The 24973-nt window shown below is 41.6% G+C and overlaps 1 protein-coding gene across 5 annotated transcripts; it reads left to right on the forward strand.

Annotated features, from left to right (window-relative positions):
- Positions 1 to 2875: 2875 nt before the first annotated feature.
- FKTN (fukutin) lies at positions 2876 to 22973 on the forward strand. 5 transcript variants are annotated; one of them, XR_012627191.1, is made up of 10 exons: positions 2876 to 3247; positions 4536 to 4595; positions 6374 to 6577; positions 9095 to 9372; positions 11579 to 11711; positions 13375 to 13504; positions 14631 to 14764; positions 15658 to 15785; positions 19923 to 20034; positions 20651 to 20780. XR_012627191.1 is itself a non-coding variant. In XM_074856806.1 (9 exons), exons 1-9 carry the CDS (start codon positions 3143 to 3145, stop codon positions 20862 to 20864), a joined length of 1386 nt encoding a protein of 461 aa, XP_074712907.1. In that variant the 5' UTR covers positions 2876 to 3142; the 3' UTR covers positions 20865 to 22973. The 5 variants fall into 5 exon arrangements, 4 of the variants coding, with proteins under 4 accessions (XP_074712907.1, XP_074712909.1, XP_074712908.1 ...); XM_074856806.1 differs by lacking the exon at positions 19923 to 20034 and having other exon boundaries at positions 20651 to 22973; XM_074856808.1 differs by lacking the exon at positions 19923 to 20034 and having other exon boundaries at positions 15658 to 15829; positions 20651 to 20786.
- Positions 22974 to 24973: the final 2000 nt, after the last annotated feature.

Consider the following 24973-nt stretch of genomic DNA (forward strand, 5'->3'; position numbering starts at 1 on the left):
CCCACCACCTCTCCTTCCTTGTCTGTCCCTCCTAAAGAGCTTGTAGCCATCAATTGGTGCACTCCAGTCACGGGAGACATCCCACCACGTTTCTGTAATAGCCACTACATCATAATTTTCCTGTTTCATCATGGCTTCAAGCTCCTCCTGTTTGTTACCCATGCTGTGTGCATTGGTATACATGCACTTCAGATGGGCGGATGTTTTGCCCCCTTCCCCCTTCAAATCTAGTTTAAAGCTCTCTCAATGAGCCCAGCTAACTCCTGCCCCAAGATCCTCTTCCCCCTCTGGGACAGGTGCATTCCATCTAATGACAAAAGGTCTGGTGCCCTGTATACCAACCCATGATTGAAAAATCCGAAGCCCTGATGGTAACACCCGTCTTGGAGCCACAAGTTCATCTGTTGAGATCTCCGGTATTCTTCTTCATCCATCCCCCCAACTGAAGGGATGGAGGAGAACACAATTTGTGCCCCTGACCCCTTAATCACTTTCCCCAAGGACCTGAAATCTCTCTTCATTGCTTTAGGACATCTCCTGGTAATGTCGTCACTACCTACCTGAAAAACCAGGAGAGGGTAGTAGTTCTTGGGTCTCACTAGAGCGGGGAGTTTTGCCTTGAGGTCCTTGACGTGGGCCCCAGGAAGGCAGCAGACTTCCCTATGAAGCAGGTCCGGTCTGCATATTGGGCCTTCGACACCCCTCAGAATGGAGACTTTACCCTTAAAGGACAAATTTATTATACAATAGTTTGCACAGATGTCAAATTTTTGCTGCTAACAGCTAGTTCAATTGTTTTTAGTAAATGTAGATATCAAGAATTGCCTTAAGCACTTTAGATTTTTTTTTTAGACTCTTCCAAGCTGGTGTCAGTCGAGTACCTGTATACTGGTGATATTTGTTGCAGCTGATGCACCGTGTATACCTGCAGCTAGAGGGGGATGCACACAGCCTGTGAAATTACTTTTTCCTAAGGCAATCCACATCAGGGTTTGGAGGGGTTGTTCTTCGGCAATGGATTAGACCTGCTGAAGGTCTGTGATTTTGCCCTGTAGTTAACGCTTAATATAATATGCCCAGAGCCTCTCTGCTCTGGACTTGATGCCCTTTGGTGGCTAGATAGGAGTCATCTTCTGTACGACCAAAATGGGAGTTTTTAAATTCTTTTTTAAAAGTACTGATTATTGGTAGTCTTTCAGAGTTAAAGTAATTTCAGAGTAACTTAATACATCAGAAAACTGTAGCTTTCATTGTTCCTATGGAAAGCTGTATGAACTGTAGCAAGGGATGTTAATTTCAGAAAGGCTAATTTAAAAGTGTCCAGGTGATAGGTGCTTCTCCAAATACCAAATATGGATGCCAGAGGGTGACAGGTTTATTTCTTTAGCCGAAAAAAGTAGAGGCCACTGTACAAATCCTGTTTCCTCTCCCCTTGCACTCTCCCATGTTACTGCCGTTTCATATGAAGACTGGGGAAACTAACTGGTTCCCTCAGGAAGAACATTTGATTTAGGAATATTTTAGTCTGATATGGATCACAGGTTACGAATGTGATGCATAGTTTGATAAGACAATGGCAACGAGTTCTGATCATTGTCCCGCCCAGCCTCACTTGAACTCAAATAGTCTGAATGCCCTGTTAGAAGGGAAAGCCTGGATGTGGTTTTCCCTCACAGTCTTGGCACAAGGCCGAGCAGGCGTGATGCTCCATTGCCTGGTGCTCCCACCGCAGCTGCTGTCTTGCACAGTCCTGCAGTGCCTGTCCGTGCAGCTGCACTGCTTGTCCTCGAGCTGTGGCAGCTACTGCTTTGCTGTTACAGGAAGCATGAAAGCTCATCCTGGGACAACCCATGACAGTATTTGTACCTCATGCAGTGTTAGCTATTCTAAATGGCAAAGGATGTCGTTGGATTTCTTCAAGTTGGCTGGCAAAATACCAGCCCATTTTAATAGATCCAGAAGTTGTGACTCTGAATGTGGTATCTATGCTGAACCCAACCCCGTTGATGCCTATAGCTGAACAGAAACCCTTGCAACATGATGGCTTAACTACAATTGAATGAGTCCATGCTGGTAGACCAGATTTAAAAGATGAGCCACTGGAAAATGCAGATTTGGGATTATACACTGAGGGAAGTAGCTTTGTGCACAATGGAGAAAGAAAAGCTGGATATGCCATGGTAACTTTATGGGATGAAATGGAGGCTAAATCCCTGCCCCGGAATATTTCCGCACAGAAAGCAGAAATAACTGTGTGGGACCAGGGCCCCTGAAACAGGAGAGAATCAGAGAGTTAATACACAGACGGACTTTGGTGTTGTGCATGCCCATGGGGCTCGAGGGCAGCTGGTGCGGGGCTTACCCAATCATTTCTTGGTTGTCCTTTGGGTATTCTCCAGCAGTGCCTCAGCCCTCGCCCACGGAGAGCCCCGCGAGGAAGGAGGCCTCTCACTGTCCACACTGAGTGGCAGGGGTGCCTTAGGATCTGCGGAGTATTTTGATGTCTTTGATTTGCGTGCGATGCAAGCGGCTTTATTAACACAATAACCTGAAATCTGATGTGCCTAAGTTTTCCTCGTTTTATCTTCCGACATGGCGGGGTGGGGGGGCGGGGGGTGGTGCGTGTAAGGGGGTGTCGGGTCTCCCGGCGGGGCGGGGCTGAGAGACCGTCTTTTGCCGGTAGGCCAGAGGCCGGGCCGCGGGGGAAGGGCGGGACCGCCCGCTCAGCCCCCCCCGACCGGGGCGGGCTCGGTCCCCCCGCGCATGCGCGCACGGCGGCGAGCGGTGCTGTTCAGCGGGGAGCTGCAGCGCCGATAAGGGGGGGCTGGGCCGGTGGGGCTTGGGGTGCCTCGGCGCCGGGGCGGGTAGCGGTGGGGTGAGGCGAGGCGAGGCGCGGCGGGTGACAGTCCACGAGGGCCCCCTAGCTGAGCCCCCGCCGCCGGCCCGCGGGGCTCCCGCAGGGTTCCCGGGGGCCGCAGCGGCGCTCGGCTGGGCCTGCTGGCTGCAGCCGGCGGGCTGGCGGCACGGCCTGCTCAGCGGCCCCTCTTCCTTTGCCGGCGCGCAGGGCGGAGTTGGGAAATCGGAGAAGATGACCGTCGCCGCGCTGCTTCCAGGCAGTGATTGAGAGCGCCCCGAAGACTTAATGCAGAAAATCAATAAGAACGTGGTCCTGGCGCTCCTTTCTCTGACCAGCCTGGTTTTCCTCCTTTTCCAGTTGTACTATTACAAGTTCTACCTATCACAGAAGGTAAGGGAGAGCTGTACTGCACTCAGGATGATGTCTACTTTCGTCAGAGTCCTTTAGCAGCATTCCTGCCACCCCAAACTTCCCTCATGCGGCTAACAATTCCTGTAATGTTGACGTGAAGCGGCTAGGTAGTCCTAGCGAGTTTCTGGTGCAGGGGTACAATTAGATTTCAGTTGTCAGTCTGATATTCAAGTCATTATGTCAGCCAGAGGCATCCTCTTAATTCTAAAATAGGATGCTGTTCGGTGTTCTTAGCTGCAGGTTTGAGCCTCCAAGACTTAATCACGAGCCTTCCTACTCTTATTTTATGGAAAGTGAAATCAAACTAAGTGCTATCTTAGGGCTCTTCTCAAAGAACAAGTAAGGCAGCATTTACTGGTTGCAGGTTTTTCAAGAGCGGTGCTTTTAAAAGAAAACCCAGCTTTTTCTGCAGTTGACTTAGCTCTTTGTGATTCAGTGTTCATAATTTGCTAGATGTTAACGATAAAATCCTACTTTTGTATTACCCGTCCAATGTTAGCTGGGTGTGATTTTCTGTAATAGAAAAGGAGATAAATGTTACTATAAATGAGATACTCCGGTTTTTTGATGGCTTCATAGTTTACAGGTGCAATGCAGACTCGACAAAGGAACTAACTTTATTTTTACAGAACAACTGCATAGGTATTATTTGCTGAGTGAGTTTTCTTTGGTGAGGACATTCTTAATAAAATAAATGCAGGTGGTTAATAAATGCTGGGTGGTACTGTAACCTTTGACTTATTTTTTTATAGATTCTCATTGTAAACAACAAGGCTGTGAATGAGAAATTCTTCACATCTTGATAAGCTAAAAGCTGAGCCACTAACCACCTTGGTTTTATCATCTGGATATACTCTCAAATTTAATTCTCTAGGATTACATGTGGAAAAGCAGAGACACACCCTGCTGTCTTTACCCCCGTGGTATCTGCTTAACAGTGTTTGTGTTTTGTCACCTTCTTATTTTAACATTTACTGTCATATTGACTTAGCAACCTGAGGCCTGATCGTGTAATCCTTGCATATCTGGAAAGTCCCAAGGCTTGCATTGTCCTTCTAAATGCACTAAGCTAGAGCAGTTGTTTATGATTTCACATTCAGTACTGTGGTTGAGTGACCAGAGGCATAACCACAGCTGTAATTACAATGTTCTAACTGGATAAATGTCCCTGACTGTCCTGTTAAAGAGACCCTAAGCAGGAATTTAACTGAAACTTACTTATTTTCTTTTTTTTCTCCCTCCCCATCCCCTTGTTTGGTTTTGATAGAATGGAGCAGTTTTTTCCAAAGTCAGAGGAAGCCAGTCAGGCCAGGACAGCACTAGATGGGTATGTACAATGTCATTGGTTCATACAGTTCTTCTGCAAGTCTCAGAGGACTCACATGGAATGGCAAACTCGGGGTCCAGTTCTCTTTCCGGTTCGCTGGGGATTTTCTAGTATTAAAGGACTAGGAGATACTTTCTTCACTGAGTTATGAAGTGTTTCAAAACATCTGTTTAAAATGGAAATGAGAAATGGTTACAGCTGCGATAGGGATAGCAGGAAAGTAGGTATTTTTCCACAGATTTGCTTCCTGTTCATCAATCTGATCTGCTAGTTTCAGCTACAGAAATAATGCTAGCCTATCCCTTACCTTTCAGCGCCATATAGCTGAGATCACTAAGAGGGTGGCATCGCTTCTGCTTGTAGTGCTGTTGCGTAAATTCTGTTTGTTGATCCGCATTTTGTTTTCATGTTTTTACATCTCTCTGAAGCCAAAGCCCTGTCCCAGAATTGGAGTTTGGTCTGTGGAGTATGATTGAACAGACTGAGCAGCTGGACAGGAGGAAGGTTAGAGCTTCAGTTAGAAAGTGAGGATCAGCTTGCTGGACAAGTAGCTTGGGCAGTAGGCTACTGTTTTCTCTTAGCACAGCTCTTCTAGAAACCTTGAGATGTAACAGACATAAAGCCTGACAGTGCTGTTCTAAGCAAATACTTTTTCCTGATTAGAATGGTACTTTAAGTCATTAAATTTAACTGTTACAGTTAAATACATCAGCTACATTTTTAATAGCAGGGTGGCTGTGATTGCTGTAAATCTTCTGTATGCCATGGACATTTAAATGTACTTGATTAAAATTCTCCACTGAGTCAAGTTAATAAATCCTCTCATCAGGCCCAGGGCCTTCTTGCTACAGCTTTTAACTTCCTATGCAATGTTGTCATGGTTGAGTGCCCTGGGTACACTGGTATCCAAAGACTGGATAGTGCCCACTTCCTACCTTCTCACTGAATCACACTTTGTATACAGCACGCATCATGCCTGAGGTCTGGGGATACTGTTTGGGAGTGGGTCAAAAGTCAAAGTATGACTTGCTAAAGTCAAAGTATGAACAGTGACTTGGTCTTGCCTTGTCCACAGACTTCAAAGGCAGTCAATGTGATTAGGTGAAGTTTGCCTTGGACTGGCTTTCCCAATCACATCCCTGTTCTTCATGTGCTTGGATGTGACTTTGCAGGGCCTTTTGCTCCAGAAGCTTCCTGATGAGTGAGATTAAAGTGACCAGAGTTCCCCAGATCCTCCTTTTTGAAGATGACATGAGATTTGCCTTTTCTCAGACTTGAGGAACAGCTCCTGACCACCATGGCCTTTCAAGATGTTGCAAAGCAGCCTCGGAATGACATCAGCCAGCTCCCACAGCACCCACATGCTGCATCACATCTCATCCTATAATCTCTGATTTATTCAACTGCTTTCTCGTTCAATCTAGAGCTGGAAAGAATCTAAAACTGTAGCCTAGAGTCCATTCTCAAGTCTGACACTGTAGGGTAGGAGTACTTTAATTATAGAAAGTTCTAATTGAAGCAGAAAGGTTTTTATTCTAGTCTTAGAGACCCGGAAAGCCTGAGAGCAGCCTGTTCTTCTGAAAGAGAAAATTTCCATTTCCACAATTGTTCATGGACGTGCATGGAATTGTGCACACACAGAAAATGTATTGGGAGATAAGATTTCCTTCTGTCAGTGGGTTGTTTTTTTTTTTCATTCTGTCAGAGAGTTTTAATGTTTTAACATTTGTACACTTAAAGGTGGTGTTTCTAACATAATTTTATCCTTTGTCAAACAGCACGTAGTTAGGAAGTTCCTAGGCTTAATATCCAGTCACAATATACCAGTGTATTTGATCGATCCTTTGATTCTGGGACTAGTTAATAAAGACATTGAACAGATCAGAAGTTCTCCTGATGGCCCCAGTCCAGAATGCAAGTACTTTTGTGCTCCAAGAGACTTTACTACATTTGCACTACTGGACAAAACGTGGAAGCATGAAGTAAGTGCCTTTTCTTCAGTTCATATTTGTGTATTGTAATACATTCAACTGTTCTGTGATTTTTGTGACATAATGCTTTCGCGTTTGTATTAAGGCCTCTGAATTCATTGTGTAAAAATCTCCTAAGGGTATTGGTAGAGGAAACTTTTTAGAAGTAAGAGTCATTTACAGATAACTAGAAGTTTTTAGCAGCTGGCTGCAATATTCATAAACACTTGTGGGAAGAGGCCATGCCAAAAAGAAAAAAGAAGGTGGTCTGTTAGAAATGAAGAAGGAAAACCTTAAGCCTGTAATGTAGGTACAGCTGTAATAAGTCACAAGTCTGGGAATCTGTCAAGGAGGAAATGCAGGTATTGATGTGACAAGGCTGGAAAGATTATCATAGTGTGCTGGTTTACATTTCTTTTAGTACATCCTTGTACTTAACTGACAAAATAAAATGGAGTTTTCTTTGGTGTTCTGAGATTTGTAAATGGATGTGTTAAAAGTAGAGGTGTAGCATGTGATGAAGGACAAAATGGAATCCAAGATTATTTCATCAGTTGTCATGTGTAAATATGTATTAGAATAATTTATACAGACTAGAGATACCAGTAACAAACAGCTTTTTTTTTTTTCTTTTTTTAAAGCAGGAGACATTAAAATGAACTGAGACTATTTTACTGAAGGAGTCTTACTCAAGTGAAGAGTGGAGGCATGCTGGATCTGACCCAGCAGTTGTGTTTACCTATAGCTGTAAAGGAATTAAAGAAATGGAGAATAAGATTGTGTGGTAGCTCACTTAATATAAATCCATCTGCCCATTCACTTGTGGCTCACTGATAAAATCTGTAGCATACAGAGAAGCTGATACGCATGTATAGAACAGTTCAAGGGGGCTAACTGAAAGGGTCTTCAGATGCTGATTGGTTCTTATCAGCCAGAATTTCATTCCATTCTTCTATGGAAGTATGAAAGCCTGTTACCTAGTGCCACGTTCAGTGTTTGGTGAGATTTAGACAAATATTTATGCATATCATAAAAGAAGACTTTACAGTAATCGTTTTTGTATTAGTGGTATTGTTGTTCAAGGACTTGGGAGTGCCAAGTTCAGCACAAGAATAGCTTTAGAGAACAGTTTGAGGATGCAGAGAAGGGTGCTATGGCAAGGAGCAAACCTAGTCTAAGCATGGCTTAAAACATTTATTTGTTGTCACAGAATCACAGAATCATCAAGGTTGGAAAAGACCTTGAAGATCATCCAGTCCAACCATTAACCCAACACTGACTGTTCTCAACTACACCATATCCCTCAGTGCTGTGTCAACCCGACTCTTAACCACTCCAGGGATGGGGACTCCACCACCGCCCTGGGCAGCCCATTCCAACACCTAACAACCCCTTCTGTAAAGAAATACTTCCTAATATCCAGTCTAAACCTTCCCTGGCGCAACTTGAGGCCATTCCCTCTTGTCCTATCGCTTGTTACTTGGTTAAAGAGACTCATCCCCAGCTCTCTGAAACCTCCTTTCAGGTAGTTGTAGAGGGCGATGAGGTCTCCCCTCAGCCTCCTCTTCTCCAGACTAGACAACCCCAGTTCCCTCAGCCGCTCCTCGTACGACATGTGCTCCAGACCCTTCACCAGCTTCGTTGCCCTTCTCTGGACACGCTCGAGCAATTCAATGTCCTTTTTATAGTGAGGGGCCCAAAACTGAACACAGGAATCGAGGTGCAGCTTCACCAGTGCTGAGTACAGGGATAAGATCACTTCCCTGTCCCTGCTGCCCACTCTATTGCTGATACAGGCCAGGATGCCATTGGCCTTCTTGGCCACCTGGGCACACTGCTGGCTCATGTTCAACACCCCCAGGTCCCTCTCTGACTGGGAGCTCTCCAGCCACTCCTCCCCAAGCCTGTAGCGCTGCTGGGGGTTGTTGTGGCCCAAGTGCAGCACCCGGCATTTGGCCTTATTGAAGCTCATGCAGTTGGCCTTAGCCCATCGCTCCAGCCTGTCCAGATCTCTCTGCAGAGCCTCCCTACCCTCGAGCAGATCAACACTCCCACCCAGCTTGGTGTCATCTGCAAACTTACTGAGGGTGCACTCGATCCCCTCGTCTAGATCATCAAGAAAGATGTTAAACAGGAGTGGCCCCAAAACCGAGCCCTGGGGGACACCACTTGTGACCGGCCGCCAACTGGATTTAACTCCATTCACCACAACTCTTTGGGCCTGACCATCTAACCATTTTTTTACCCAGCAAAGCATGTGCCCATCCAAGCCTCGAGCAGCCAGTTTTGCCAAGAGAATGCTGTCGTATTGAATAGTTTGAGGGACAAAATTTAAGACAAGGAAATAGTGGTTGGAATTGCTTGTGGCTGCTGATCTTTAAGGTCTTAGAAATTTTTGAGTATTTTGTGCTGAAGTCAGGTTAGGAAATGAAAATGAGCAATAATGATAAGCATTTAGCATTGAATTTTGGTTTCTTTATTCTTTAGCTTTTATCTCTCTTCCTGTCTGTCCTTCTCTCTCATTTTTAGGTGGGCCTTTTTAGAACTGCTGAGAAAATGGGGTTCCAGTGGCTAAAGATTATAAACAAAGACCCCCGCTTGGATGGGATGGATGACCTGTCTGGTATTGAAATTCCCTTGCACTACATATTTAAACTGGCATCTCATGCCATTCACCTGGTGGTCTTCTATGAGAGGAGTGGCAATTATCTCTGGCATGGCCCCCTAAGACTCAAGCAATATATGGACAGAAAGTTTGTGCCTTTCCGGAAACTCCACTTTGGTCGCTACCCTGGAGCATATGAAAAGTGAGTTCAAAACAGAGGAGATAAAAAGCCATAATGGCACTTCCAAAATATCTTTTTTCTCCTGTATATAAAATAACTCTTTCCTGAAGTCAGGTTGCAAAATTGAACTCGTGTGTGATTCAGCCATCAAAGTGCACGTAAATTAAGGTATGAAGATTTATCCAATTCTGTTTACCTGAAAACAAGAGCTTCCCGCCATTCATAAATGAAGAACTACATTTTAGAGGAAGTTGCTGTGTAGCCAGGTTGAAGCACATAGAAGGATGAGAGAAGTCAAAGAAGTTATAACTGAGGTTGAATGTACCAGAAGATCTTCTGATAGAATCAGTGGTTTACCATTAATATATTTAAAAGTTTGAAATCTGTTGATAGCCATCTGTGCTATTAACACAGGGGTAAATTAGAAGTGGCAAGAAATTTAGTACTAGCTGATAGATAATTGGTGTTCTTTCTATAACAACATGTATCCAAAAGTTGAATACAGATACGAAACATTAAATGAAAAGGGGAAGCAACAGAAATCCATTCAGTAACAATACAAATAATCAATGTTAAAGAGCATGAATAAAGAGAGGTGACATTTGACACAAAGACGTGTCAACCACTGCATCTAACCCATGCTCTGAAGTGCTGAGACAACTCCTTTCTTGCATAAGTGTTTGAATTGGTGGTGTTTTTTGTCCATAGTCTTATGCTTAAACTTTGCATTGCATTGGTAAAGTTACTGTAAATGTCTGCCTTTCCCTACAACTTTCAATAGCAGTATTTCAGGAAATATATGTCATGGCAAATCTTGTCACTATTTTCAAAGCCAAGTGCATACCACTAGGCTTTGAGAACAGTGTTCCTGTCGGGTATGTGTATATACCATAAATGAGGGAAAACCAGCCAAACGTTTGCCAGGTCAAAATAAATCTGTTCAATTTTTTCCTTAAAATTGACACCCTTCTTTCTTCCTCTTGAAACATGGAGTTTGTACCAGTTATGTACCTAAACATTGGAAGTCAACTGTGTAAGCTGTTAAATATCACCATTCATTGTGAAGGCTGAACAGTTTTAGATTTTTAAATACAAATAGCCTTAAGGTACAGGGTAAAATTTGGTTCTGAAGTGCATCCCATACTTTGACAACTAGATAAATAGTCTGAATTTTCAAATGCAGTGAACAACAGCTCTGAATTCAGTGCAAGTTGTGAGTCAGTAAAGGAATCAGTGATCTGACAAACTAACTGTGGGCTTACAGGCATAGAACTTCTTTTAAAAGAAAATTCTGAAGTGTGTGGGGAATTTGTTGAAGCTCTTGTTACTCTCTGATAATCAGTTGTGTGGGTATTTGGACAGGGGAATCACTGCTAGAGTATGTATTAAGATTTTAACCTGAGCTAGAGGAAAAAGTGGCTTGTGGTTTGTAAAGGAATTAAATGGGGTAGTGCAGGGGTTCTCAACCTTTCCTTCACCACGAACCCCCTTTAAATACCTTTTGTGGCCGCGGACCACCAAGACTTAATTCACGATTTAAAGCACCAGACTGCATCAAATATTTATTTCAATTTTCTCATGAAGAGTCTTCAAATTTGGAGAGAAGGGGAAGTAAGTGAATCTGTTAATGCACACTCCTATTATAATATCTTTATTGCAATGATTCCATATGAATTTAAAATAATAGCATCAATGCGCTTCTTGCTCAAATGGCCCATTTTATGGTATTTTAATGTGCTAATTCCAAATATGATGCCAACTTTTACATTAAAACTTGATGGAAAGTTTTTACAATTCTTCTCACCTGCCCCCTCGTGTTCAGTCACCATATATTTTTGTTTATGGATCCAGAGCCACCACTTGGAGGAACAGACTTCAGCCCCATTGTGGCCCTAAAGAGGGCCATTGGGTTAAGAAAATGTCTTTAAGAGAAAAACTGCTTAATCAAAGTGGGTCCCACCAACCATACTAGCACTGAATATACTAGTGTGTCAGGGCAGGTGGGGCAGGGCTTGAGTACTAGAGGGGAGCATTGAGGGGAAGGGGCTGTGGGAAGAGGAGGTGCAGTGCTTGCCACAGGCCCGATCAAATATTTCTGGGCTGGATGTTCCCCACCCCCACTTTAAGCGTTCATTGACCCCCTGTGATGACATCGTGGCCCCCCAGGGGTCCGTGGACCACAGGTTGAGAACCACTGGGGTAATGTAGCATCTTTCTTTCCCTGCAGGCCAGAATTTCTGCATGTTTCCATCGATGACTTAAAAGTTCAAATTCCAAAAAATCCATCCAGTTTTCTAGAGGAGATGTCACACTCTAGATTTCTCGAATGTAGGTACAGAGAAGCTCGGGCTTTCTTTCAGGTTAGTGGTAATCAGGTAATGTCTCTGAGAAGTAATGCGTGTTTTCACTGATTGACTCAAAACTACAAACAGTTCACTGTTTTTTTTACCTATATGGGACTGTTTGCATACATAAAGCTAAATACAGCCTGTGAGACTCAATCCACAGAGTTTAGTAAGTGGTGATAAAAGTTCAATGGAAATTCATGGTCTTTCTTATTTGTGAGCACATTTTTTTCCATTTTCCAAAACTTTGAAAAGAAGAGGTAATCAGCATGTTCATACTTCTCATGCATTGTTCCTGTTAAATAAATTTCATGTAAATAAGGCTAAGATCTTATGTATCTTTGTGGTTGAAAATTTTCCATATGGCAATTATCAAAATTCTGAGTAATATTTCATTTTATATATTCTTTTGAACTGTATGCTGCAGTTCCGTGTTCCTAGTTCAGTTTATTTCAAGTGCTATATTCATTCCAAAATTACTTATTTCATTGTTTTTTGACCATGTAAGCTAATGTTTTCACGACTATTTAGAGCATTCTTTTTAGAATATTGCTACCTTATTTAGCAGACAGTAGAAAACTTTCTGGTGCAGTATGGGGAGCATTTTGTCCTAACTTGACCACTTCGTATCTCAGTCCTTTTCAAGAGTTACCACAGTTAGGACTGTGGAGTCAGAATCAGGTTGCTGAATTTGAGCCATCTCTGATTTCTTGGAAGGGGAAAAAAGAGGATACTAGAGGTTTGAACCATTCTTCAGACATTTGAGGTCTTGGGGAAGGGACTTCTCAGGGAAGGGAAGGCCATCCTTATTCTGTCTAGTAGGCCGTAGATCCCCATACATTTAGCAGGAGGGTTACTATACCCAAGGCTACCTGTGTGTTTTCACTTCACCTGTAAAGGACAGAAATTGTAAGCATGCTCCAGTACAGCTTCAAAACCTCCAGGCAGTGATTGCCACAGGCAGAGAATATGTGCTTCAGAAGGTATATTGAACTTTGGAGATTTAATATTGAAATGAATAGCTGGCATCTGTTGTGAAAAGTAAGTATTCATTTCAACTGTTTGTTGACCAAGAGCTCTTAATGAAATCAGTCGTGAAGCTGACTGGTGGTGCATTGTTCCTGTGTTTGATTTGGTAACGTTTGCCCAAACTGGCCTATTGTTTTCAGCTTTGCATTAACAGAAGATCTTGCCACACTTTGTAGCTGAAAGGTGGGCATGATTTTTCTGTTCACGTTGTTTCTACTCTGTGGCAGAAATTGCCAACATCCAGTTGCAACACTTGGTGGCGCCAAGTAAACTAATGTGCAGGAAGTAACTTTTTTGGCCTTATTTTCCCGTGGACTCTGGGTATTGACTTCAGTGTGCAGAACGAGAGTTCATCTGTGTTGTTGCCAAGTACTGAGAATCAGTGTCTAACACAGTTATTCTCACTCTCCTTTACTGTGACTTTACATTCTGCTAGTTTGGAAAAACTGGAGATTGATGTTTCAGAGTTTAAATTTTGACTTGTTGTTCTAGTGCATGTTCTCAAACTTGGCTGTATATGCAAAAACAGATACTTCCTGGAGATTAGTTAATTAAATTTTTTAAGGTCATTTTTAATTAGGACACTGAAAAATGAAGGGACAAGTTTGCTCTCTGACAATAGCTTGCTTACTCTTCCTTTGCTTTCCAGCTGTATCCTGATGATGCCTCTCTTGATGCAGTGGAGTTCAGAAAAAAAGCAAAATCATTGCTCCATCTGGCTGCCCTGACATTGAATAACTTAGGAGTAAAGTTCTGGCTGAGCAGTGGAACATGCCTTGGTAAAACATTTGTGTTATGTTGCATTTTTAAACTCATCTGAAATTTTAAACATTTCATTCTCTATTGCTCGTGATGTCAGCTGAGTTTAAATATACCAGGTTGGAAGGTAATATGTGGTGCTAGCTGTATTGAAATAGGCCTTTTTGCTTGTGACAAAATGCTTTTTCTTTAGAAACCTGACCTTGGAGATGCTGAGCAAATTTCCAGTGAACTATTTAATGTTGTTAACAATTACCTGTGTTGTGTTCATCACTCCTTAGAAAGTAATCAGCAGTTCCCTAAATTGCATGACTTGGAATTTACTGAAATGCTTGTGGGAAAACAGTGATGGGCACATATTTCTGCTGTCTGTGTAGACTCTCACCTGATTTTTTTGTGCTGTGCAATTTGGTCCTTATCACTGACTTTTAAAATATAATTTACATGTATTTATTCATTTATTTTAAACAACATCCTTTTAATAAAATGTCAGCCTATTAGAGTAGGTACTGCAAGTTTTCAGTTCTGAAGATGGAAGTAGTATCTTCTCACTGGTGAAGATTCTTTTATTATTTAAATAGGTTGTGAAAACTCGTGTGTTCGTGTTCTACTTGTATTTGTTTAGTCCTAGGAAACACAATTTTCTGAATGAACAGTTACTAAAAGCTGCTTATGAAGCAGAAAAAAGGATGTCCCACTTCTTGTCTTACTGTTTTGCCGTGGTGATTGAAAGATGATTAATGTATTGGATACTATTTAATATAATAAGTTCAAATTAAAAGCACAGCTGTAGCTATGTAATTGTTCATTGCTGATTAGATTTGGGCCCAGATAAGAATAATTTTTTTTAAAGCCCTTTAGATTAGAAAACTGAAGATATTTTATCTTTGAAAGAGTTCATGTTTTCTGTCTCATGCTTGGCTTTGGAGAAAAGAGCTGGCTATAAGCGCAGTAAATTTTTTTTTTCTTCAATGTTGTTCATTTCATACTAGAGAAAGGCAGAAGTCTTGTTTATGGCCTTATTCAAAGATTTCTGCCTGGCGACCTTGTGGTAGTTCATTTTTATGTTGCTTTTGTTGTACTGAAACATTTACCATGTTCCTGAATTAACTAGTTTGTTTTACTCCTTTTTGTTTTTTCCTTCAGGCTGGTATAGACAGTGCAATGTCATTCCTCACAGCAAAGATGTGGATTTGGGAGTCTTTATAAGGGACTACAAAGCAGATATCATTCCAGCCTTTCAGAAAGCAGGGTTACCACTGAAGCACAAATTTGGCAAGGTACCTAGATAATGAACAGTTTGCTTCATGAGTCTTCCTGTAGTTTGTAAATTTGGGTACAGCTGCAGATCACTTACATATAAGTGGGTATCTGAAGTCTCCTTGGCAGACATTTACTCAGTAGGGTTTTACCTAAACATATAATCTTGTTGATTTTTGCTTGTTCTCTTGGACAGTGTGTGAGAAAATACCCTTCCGAATAGCTTCAGCCCTGTTGGGAGTCTGAATTCCACCTCTGAAGTTTTTAATAAGTTTTAAAGGGGCCTAATCTGTGTCGGTGGTTCTAGGGATATTTAAGGATTAAGGCAGAATTTAGTCTTTGAGATTAGATGAGACTCATCATTTGGGAGGATTGGTGATAGCCCTGAGATTACCTGTAGCCCTGTATGTAAAACTAGTAGAACAGGAAGGATGACTTGAGGCGGTCACTGGGCTTGTTCGTTATTAGCTTTTTCAGAGTGCGCACTGCAGAATGGTAGAGAAAACAAACAAAATTACAGGATTATGAAGGTTCAGCCACAGTTCAAGTAAATATCATGACTGCTGCTAGTGAGTGTTTTATCATAGAGAAAGTATGTTAAATGAAGACACCTACTAATCGTGTTTATTCACTGAGATTATTTTGCTTGTGGCAGAGGACAAGGAGATGGTGCTGAAGCTTTTGTGACTAAAGGAAGGAAAGAGAAGGTAGTCCCACTGAGGTGCAGAAAATCTCCAATGTTCTCAAGGCATGGAAAAAAAAGAAAGAAATTGCAGAGTTAGTGTCTTTTCTTCAGCTAGAATAGGAGTCACTCTGCATACCTGACCAAAATAAATCTGTTTTCCAAAACCTGCTGACATAAGTAGCCTTGTATTTTTATGAGTATATACAGTGTGTATTTTTTGCCTTGCAGGTAGAAGACAGCTTGGAACTGTCTTTCCAGGGAGAAGATGATGTGAAACTTGATATTTTTTTCTTCTATGAAGAGGGTAACCATATATGGAATGGAGGAACTCAGGCCAAATCGGGCAAGAAATTTAAGTATGAACTGGATTTGTACCTCTAATAGGAAAGAAATTGAACAAGTTAGTGTTTAGTGTTGTCATTTTTTGTGTTGTTTTCTGGCAGAGTTTGTGCTCTTTGTGGGAGGAGAATCAGTGGAGATTTTGCACTTTGAGACCAGAGAAGTAGAAGCAGAACAGTACTATGCCTTACTAGAGAGGTGCTGGGCTTGTCAAATGTCACTTCTCTCATGAAATCGAAAGCAATGATGGCATCTAATGTATCAAGTAGATCTTATCCGGACTGTGACAAGCTCTGAGTTAAACAGCTAAGATGAGAAAGAAGTCTTTAAAACTGTGTTTGTTGCACAACAGGCAGAACGGTGGGCACTTGTCTGGGAGCCAACGCTGCAGCTCTGGCTGGGGGGTCTGCAACATCTACCCCAGCAGTGGCCGATGCCTGCACCCAGACAGAGCTGCTGAAGGGAGAGGCTGCAGCGCAGGCCTCAGACTGCAGAAGTGCCTAGACCTCCTGGGACAGGGACAGGCAGCAGACCTGCCCACAAAAGGTGTGCCCAGGTGGAGGGCCTCACAGCAGGTGGCTGAGCTGTAGGAAGCAGTGAAAAGGCTGTAGCATCAGGGAGGATGAGGAGGAGTTAGATAGCTGGTTCCAAGTACAGTCTGCAGTGGACCCATGGCCAAACAACCAAAAACTCCCCCACAGGCACACAGAAGGGAGGGAGCCAATAACGCAAAAGAGTGGAAGCTGCAATGGCAAGGACCTGCAGGAGGAAGAGACGTCCCCCAAAACGTGAGATGCCCTTGCAGAACCACTTCACTGCTCTGCAGACTGAAGAGGAAAGACCCGTCATATCAGGAGAGGCGCCGGAGCTGAGTAAAGCAGCCTGGTCTGCTTCCTGTATAACCACCAGTACAACTAAGAAAAGGCAATGGGTGGTAGTAGTAGGTGACTCTTTTGAGAGGTATGGAGGCGCCCATGTGCCGACCTGATGCACTGTCTAGAGGAGTGTGTTGCTTACTGGGGGCTCCTACCAGGGATGTCACTGGGAGACTACTGAGCCTCATACAGTCCACTGACTAATTATCTACTGCTGTTGTTTCATGTGGGCACCAATGATAGAGCCAGGAGCACCCTGAGGAGTATCAAGCAGGATTACAGAGCCCTGGGAGCAGTGGTAAGGGACTCTGCAGTGCAGGTAGTTTTTTCATCAATCTTCCTGGTCAAAGGGAAGCAGTTTGAAAGGGCCAATAGCATCTGGCAAATCAACAATTTATTACGGGACTGGTGCCACAGCCAGGGGTTTGGCTACTTAGACCATGGGACTCCCTTTGAGAAACCTGGTCTACTGAGGGCTGATGATATCCTTCTGTCAGAGAAGGTGATAGGTCATAGGCCTGCCAACCTGTGGAAGAGGGCTTTAAACCAAAGTTAATGGGGGAGAAGAACCTCAATCCATCCCAGTCCTACCAGCTTCTTGCCAGTGCCAGCAATAGATGCTCAGAGCCTGGAGAGGGATCACAGGTCAGCAGGAGAGCACCTGAAGAGCAGCACAAAGGAATCGCGGCCAGCTTCATTGGGGGCCCAAATTAAATGCAAATGCACGTAGCATGGGGAATAAACAAGAGAAGTTAGAAACGTGCACATGCCTGCAGGTCTTTGATCTTACTGGCATCATGGAGATGTGGTGGGATGACTCCTATGACTGGAGTGTTGGAATGGTGGTAATGTCTGAGTCCTTGTCTTAGTTATCTTTGTTCTGGAATGATAAACAAAGATTGGGGAAGATACTTTGAAGACCAGAGTCAAAAGGCATAGAGTAAAGGAAGAGCTCTTGGAATATTCCCACAGAAAATGTGCTATGTTGCAGAGTATTTTTCTTATAGCACAGCAACAATTTCACAGTTTTCCAAAGCAGGCTTAATGTCTGTTTTTTCCATACAAGATTTTAGAGGACTTTGTGATGCATTCTGAGGAGGAAGCTGACCACTAAATTCCTTTCCTTTTCTTTGTGCTTCTTTTGTATCTAAATTGCAATAACTGTTTCCATGCCAGTGGAGTTAATGTGGTCTTTCAGAATTCTGTTGTAGCATCAGACCTTGGGTACTTGAGAGATGGGTTTTTTCCACCTTTGATATGACTGGTCCAATGCATGAGAACAGAAGGTAGATGTGAACCTGTGCTGTGCTCAGCCCCTATATCCTAGAATATTGCAGCTCTTTTGGAACTCCAGCTTCCATAAAACACTTTTCTTGTAGCCTAGTACTTATTTTTGGTGGTAATTTTTTTTCAAAGTTTACAAACATGGCTTTCTAGTTCAGTAAGAACTTAATTTGCTTAGACATGGTAGTGTCTAAGTCTGCTCGTGTTTCTTAGGCATAGTTTACTGTACTTAATCCATACAGAAAAGGAGCAAGAAAACTGCTTGTTTACCATTATAAAGGCCCTGAGCCCTTGATAGAACATGGCTGTTCAGAATGCTTAGCCGAATAATTCCAGATATGCATTATTCAAAATACCTTTTCAGAAAGAGAAAAAAGATCACAGCTTTTCAACTGTGAGGTGTGATGATTTAGCATGCTTGATCTGAATGCTTGCAACACCAGAATGACCCTCAATTTTGCTTAGTCTTCAGCCCTTACAAATTTTTGGGGAAGGGAGAGTGAGGAGATCAGTCAGATTGTTAGATCATGCTGAATCCTAAATCCACTTTAACACTTTTAAAGGAATCTCACCAGCTGTTTATGTAGTATAAGAAGAGATACTGTTTGCTACTAGATCGTCACAGATAAGGGTGAGAGTTCTATTCCAAGATAGTATGTTTTTAGAAATGAAGGGTAAAAGACATTTTCTTCAGAAAGCTAAATATCTGCACAGGCGTACTTTCTATACATCTTGCTAAATAAAAGTATGAAGAATGAAAGTATTTCTCATCTAGTCTCTAAAATATTTTTTGATTAGTCATTCTTAGGCTCTTGTTTCCTTGGAGAGCTGGTTTCTAAACCTTACAAGTCTGGTTGTATGTTTCACATTTTCATGTACACAAATACTTCCTCAACATTGCAGACACAAGCAAGCATGTACATCCTTCTTGTCTTGTCTTGGAGTTACAGCAATTGAATCCTCCTATTTGTTTACAAAATTAATGCTGGACTGTTGCATTCTTCAGCTGATAAGTATTTACAAAAACTGAATCTGGGAATCAAATCTGTACTGTATGCTTTAAGCCTTAAAATGAGTTAATTCTGTAGGTCTTAATGTAGAGGACTTTGTGTAAAATCTTTTCAGTACTTTTATGTCTGAAGATTGATGGGACTGAAATTGAAAGAAAAAATGATGAGCAGTCTATATGTACACGAGTATGTAGCCTTATCCCAGCCACTTGAAATGATCAAACAATGAGGAAGGATTCCAGTAGTGTGAAGCATCACTGAAAGCTACATTTTTTTCATCAATGAATGTTATCATTTGATTTAAATAATAGTTAAATAATTATTTTGGTAAAATTTCCAATCGACGTTTCAATTTGCAGATTAGTTTATTTAAATTACCCGTTTGTTCTCCTTAGGATTATTATTCAGAGTTCACACTGGAGTATATATTATTTCAGTGGTTTGCTGTTAGCTTTTGCATATGCACGCCCACTGAAATTCTGAGACGAATGATTTCCTGGGTTAGTAACAGCTAAATAGCTGTTTGATGATTATAGATCCACTAATAAAGCTTGTTTACCTTGTTTTCTCTTTGGTAGCTGGCATGTTTTTGCTTTTTGATTTAGTTTAGAGTTAATGAGTATTCTCTGGATATACATCCAAAAGTCCTTGATCACTTTTTTCTCCCCCTCCATTTAAGGCATAAAAGCAAGGTTGTTTTATTTTCTGATACTGTTTGCTCAGCACTTAGAAATAAAATTAACTTTATGCTTAGAGGAACCCTTGGGGTTTTTAGTTCATGCAAATGCACCTATCTTTTAACCTTCTTTCTCAAAAGGTCTAAGTGCTTATGGTTTCATTTTAATGCGTGAAAAGGAATTTTAAGATCACTTTCTTCTGTGGAAGACTTCGCAGAGTCAGAAGTGGTGTGGCCCTCTGCAGGAATAGTGCATAGGCTTTGATATTTCCTTGTTTAACACATCAACTTGACACTGTGCTCCTATAGGATATCATTCTGATCAAACCGAAATTCACCTGTGAACCTCCACTGGTGTAAGCATACTTATAGGTGCGGCTTATGTTGGTCCTTCTGCAGAAAACAACAGGTGCAGAACAAGGTCAGTTTGGTAGAATAAATGATTTTTAAAATTTGAATGGGCCGAGAAGGTTCAGAAAGTACAGGGTGGCAGCTGTATCTTAATTCTTCACAGCTGCTCCAAGTCTGGGACCATGTTTAAAATGGATAACTGAGGGAGAATTGCATGCTTTGTTTGGTAAGATTGAAGAAAGGTAAACACTTGTTTTTAAAAAAGGCCTGACACATAATAAAGTATTTAATGCTGCTTTTATCAAAATCTCCCCTACCAAATAACATGTATCATCCTCTTGACACAATTCTAAATGAGGTAACTGTTAAATTCAGTTTGTAAGTAGGAAAGTAGAGACAGGGACTGAGTGATTTCCTATAGGTAGCAGAGTGATACAGGAATAAGCAGGAAAAGAATGAGAAATATGCCTTCCTAAGAACATGTGGTAAATATTGACCAGTTACTGCTGATAACACCCCTGTCTAGTATGTAAATAATATTTCATAGATAGGAAGTTATTAATAAGAAAAAAAATACTGTAAATGTAGCATGGCCACTTGCTACAGTTGCTTGCTTTCTCCAAGAATTTATTTAGAGGTGTATTTCAGTCTTCTGCCAGTGACTGTGTTCTTTCGTTATGACACAGGTATCTCTTTCCAAAGTTTACTCTCTGTTGGACTGAATTTGTAGAACTCAAAGTACACGTGCCCTGTGAATCCCTTCAGTATGTTGAAGCCAACTATGGTCCAGACTGGAAGGTTCCTGTGAAGATCTGGGACTGGAAGAGCTCACCATCCAATGTGCAGTACAATGGTGTCTGGCCTGTTGATGAATGGGATGATGTTATTCAAATCTACTGACCACCTGACTACTAATAGAGTGTGACTGCTATCCTTGAAACTGTCAGTTTGTGATTTCCTGTTTTCCAAAGGCGTCAAGATCTGTTCCTTTTGTAACTTCTCTTCTGTTTCGTAAGGAGATGTTTATCTTTTTTTGCTTAACAGGCATGCATTTTCCAGGTAGTTAAAGGAAAAGATTAAAGGCAGCTGAAGAGAAGGGAAGCTGAAAGAAAAGCTGCACAAAGGGAATAGAGAAGAAATGTTGCAGTAAACTTATGGGCAGTTGACTATTTAAATGTAAACAGGGGCCAGGTGGCTTAGGCTTTCCTGGGATCATCAAAACCTTGGGACTTTTCACTTCTCAAGCTTAAGAGAGGGATAGGGTGGAAGAATCCCAGAGAAGTTCCTCTTTTTTCAGGAGATCCTGTGAATAACTTTTAAACACCAGAGTTATGAGTACCTCAAATGTGCATGATTTGAGACTGATATATCCCTACAAGATGCAGCAGGTTGCTCCTGGGAGTGGAATGTTTCTATTACACAGAATGCATGCGACCCACATGCTTTACACGTAGGAGGTATTGGATAACGGTGTAATATGGAATGAATGGAAGGAGGAACTATCTACATCTTACATCTTCCAATAACAGTTGGGTTTTTTTGTGAACCACCACTGCAGGCAATTACGACAGGGAATGTTACCTGCTTTTTTTTGTTTTCCTTTCTTTTCTTTTTTAAGAACATTAAGGTGTATGCCGCACGGATGTCTTTCCCATGAAAAAATAAATATTCTGGTTTTGATGTCCCAGTTAATGTGTTCTCCATGTAAAAGTTTTGTCTAGATCTTATAAGAAAGCAGGGATAGTTGTATTTTTCTAAGTAGATAGAAAAGGGAGTACTGATAGTTTTCTGTTTAACATGGGCTCACAGAACAGAGATCTCAGAATCATAGATCTTTTCTCTAAGTGTAAGCAGAAGTGTGTACAAATACTAACTTCCATCAGATTTGCAGTAGCATAATTGTAAGTGAAGTGTTACTGTAACATTAGGCTTTGACTGGGGAGAAGTGGAAGACTCGCAAGTCTCTCCTCCTGCTTTTGCTGGTGCTTTTGATCAATGAAGTAAGCTTTCTTCTTCAGTATTTTGGAGAGGGATGATAGCTTTCATATAAGCATGCGTGTCCAAGTTTGTTCCAGTCCTGCTGTGCAAGGAAGACAAGGGCACTAGAGCTGCTAGTGAGTTACGACTATAATACATGCTACAGATAGGAGTACTTGTGAACCAGTGTCAAGGTACTGAATGAAGCTCATCTTTTACTTGCAACAAACCTGTATCCATTCTTTCCTTGTTAATGCAGAAAGGCTATCTATGGATCGCAGCTTTTCCAGCTTTCACTGGGTAGAGGTAAATGGAGTCTGTGGTTTGCATTCTGTTGATCTGTGGTTTTCAGCTGTGTACTCAAGTGTATACAGTTCTGGAGAGATGAAATAGCTACTGCCTGTGGTGGTTTTACTACTGTATCATTTCAGGTGCACTCTGGGGCTTCCCTGCTGTTTTCATCCTGGGGTGCGCTGTATGTATGCTTTTTCCTGCCAGTCCTCTTAGTTCCAGTGGTCTCCTGCCACTGAAGCACTGGAGTAAATTACTCAGCTTCTGGCAACAACTTGTCACGCTGGCTCTTCAATTGGTATGGTAACCTTGTTAGCTTTGCCTAATTAAGGAGAGATGTAAAATCCTACTAATACCATTACATTACATCATAAACATTACATCATAAGGGATAATTTCTCAGGTAGAATTATTTGTATTTTTTTCCTTAAAATGAAAAAAGCCAGTGTCCTTATGGCTTTTGTGTTCAGAACTCTGTTGTCATGAACTTTGTTTAATAATGTACAATAATCCTGTTTTTCAAATGTGCTAGGTGTTTAAGAGTGAAAGAAAAGATACTATCAGAAAATTATCCTGTCAAATTTTTGACTTTGTATTTGTAGATGGAAAGACTAATGAAAGGGAGGATGTTTTTAGTTGATTATACCTTTAAGTTATTCTTCAGGTGAAAATATTTTCTCTTCAGAAGATACGAGTGTATATTTAACACTGATTAAAAGAAGAAGAGTAATTTGCAACTCAGGATGTTGTTTCATCCTTTGTTTTGTCATCTTGGGCAGCATTTAACACGCTTCATTGTAGTTACCATGACATAACACACAGAGAAAAATTTTGAACTGTTTCTTACACTGCTTACTGACTGTCTATCTTGAGCTTTTATTTTTTAATAAAGATACTTGGACACAACAAAGATACCTGGAATAAAGCAGGTGCCCATATGTAGAAAAAAGGATCCTTCAATTGAACAAACACATCGCAATTTGGCATGTCTCCTGGCATGCTTTGTGCAGTGCCCTGACTGCAGATTTCCTGCTTGTAGGAAAGCTCCCAAGGAGCAGTGTAAACATTGTAGAACTGGTGCTCTTCAAAGGTACACTGTGAGACTGAAGCCTTACTGTTCCCCACAGAAACACACAGATGTAGGCATTTCTTTCCTGTTAGGTTCTCCTGAATTGCTTCATCTGAAAAGGATTCTTAATTCTGTGTTACCTCCCTAACTTACTACTTTCACTTTGAAAGTGCTCTGGAGAGGGAAACAATTTCTACATTCTCTTAATGACACGCATTTAAGGTCTTAACAATATCCAAAGTGACTTGACTCTCATCTAGCAAACAAAGCATGTTATGTGTGTGTAACCGTTAAAGATAGCAGAGCCTATTCAAGGAATGTCCATGAGCTGAGAAGAAGGTAGCAAGATGTTCAGAGCTCCATTTTCAAAAGCTGTGAAAGATGGTTACACAAAGGGATGTATGTGCTACCTTTCCATAACTGGTAGGAAATAGAAGTGAATGGGAAGAATATCTGAGTGGAATACTGGAGTATTTTACATGTGGAAATGTGTGAAGCCTTTGACTTTGAGGGTCTCTGAGAACACATCACACAAATGTCAGCCAAGACTGACTGTAGTTAAGGGCTGACTGTAGTTAATCCTGTCATCCAGCTGGAAGTAAAAATAGTGTTCCTATTTTCCATTATTCTGTAGCAGTTTTCAATAACTTTCTGCTTTTACAAAATGGAAAATGGAATAATCGTTTGTATATGAGCTTAAGAAAGGTTATATTTCTAGAATCAGATAATAGAGCTCATACTGGGAGTGATGCTGAATCGCTTCCGCTGTGGAAATGATAAGAAACCACAGCATCTTGAGTGCCTGAAAAATGTGATGGTTCACAAGCGTGCAACGCAGCTCTTCCGAAGGATTTGTCTGAGCCAAACTCAGGCTGTAGAACAGTCTTGTAATTCCTGCATAGAGCAGTGAGCATCTGAGGGACATCCAGTGCTTTTCATCTGTCTGGAAGGAATCTTCTGATAGAAGGAGGGCCTGTCTGTGTTCCACCCCACTCTTCTTTTAAAGTCAGAAATAGAAGTGTAATGATACAGATAGGAGAGAGTCATAAAAATGCTATCCAAAATGAAGAAGTAGTAGCTGATTTTGTTATGCCCTTTCCCTTGACACAGAGTCTGGGAGCTGCTGGTTGCTGGCATTAAACAGTTTGCATCCTTTGATGCTTTAGAATTCTCTCCCCTTGTTGTAAGTCTTTAAAAGTCTGTCAACTCAAGAGAAAAACAATATCTGCTTTGCACTGTCAGCTGGAATTGTTTGTTTTGCACAGATGACTGTTAAAAAAGTAACATCTGTGTAGTAATGTGTAGCAATACAGATACTTCCTTCCTTCAAGGACTGGCTTGTCATGGTGCAATGATTTTCAGGAACTCTGTCCGTTATTATTTATTGGTTTAGTTTTCTGCGTTCACACAGTAGTTCATGAAATTCCGGGACAGCTACCTCTCTGTTTACGCTTTTCTTTTTCTTCATGTAATTCTATGTATGTATTTGTGGAGGTTTGAACTCAGCCGGCAGCCAGACGCCACGTGGCCAGCCGTTCACCACCTCCTCCTCCCCGCTCTGGTAAGATAGGGGAGGGACAAAAGAAGAGAATTCATGTGTTGAATAAAAAGAAAGAATTTACTAAATGTAACAAGAGAACAACAGTAACAATAGTGAGTCCAAAAAAGAAAA

Source organism: Strix uralensis, chromosome Z (assembly GCF_047716275.1).
Source record: "Strix uralensis isolate ZFMK-TIS-50842 chromosome Z, bStrUra1, whole genome shotgun sequence".
Taxonomy (NCBI): domain Eukaryota; kingdom Metazoa; phylum Chordata; class Aves; order Strigiformes; family Strigidae; genus Strix; species Strix uralensis.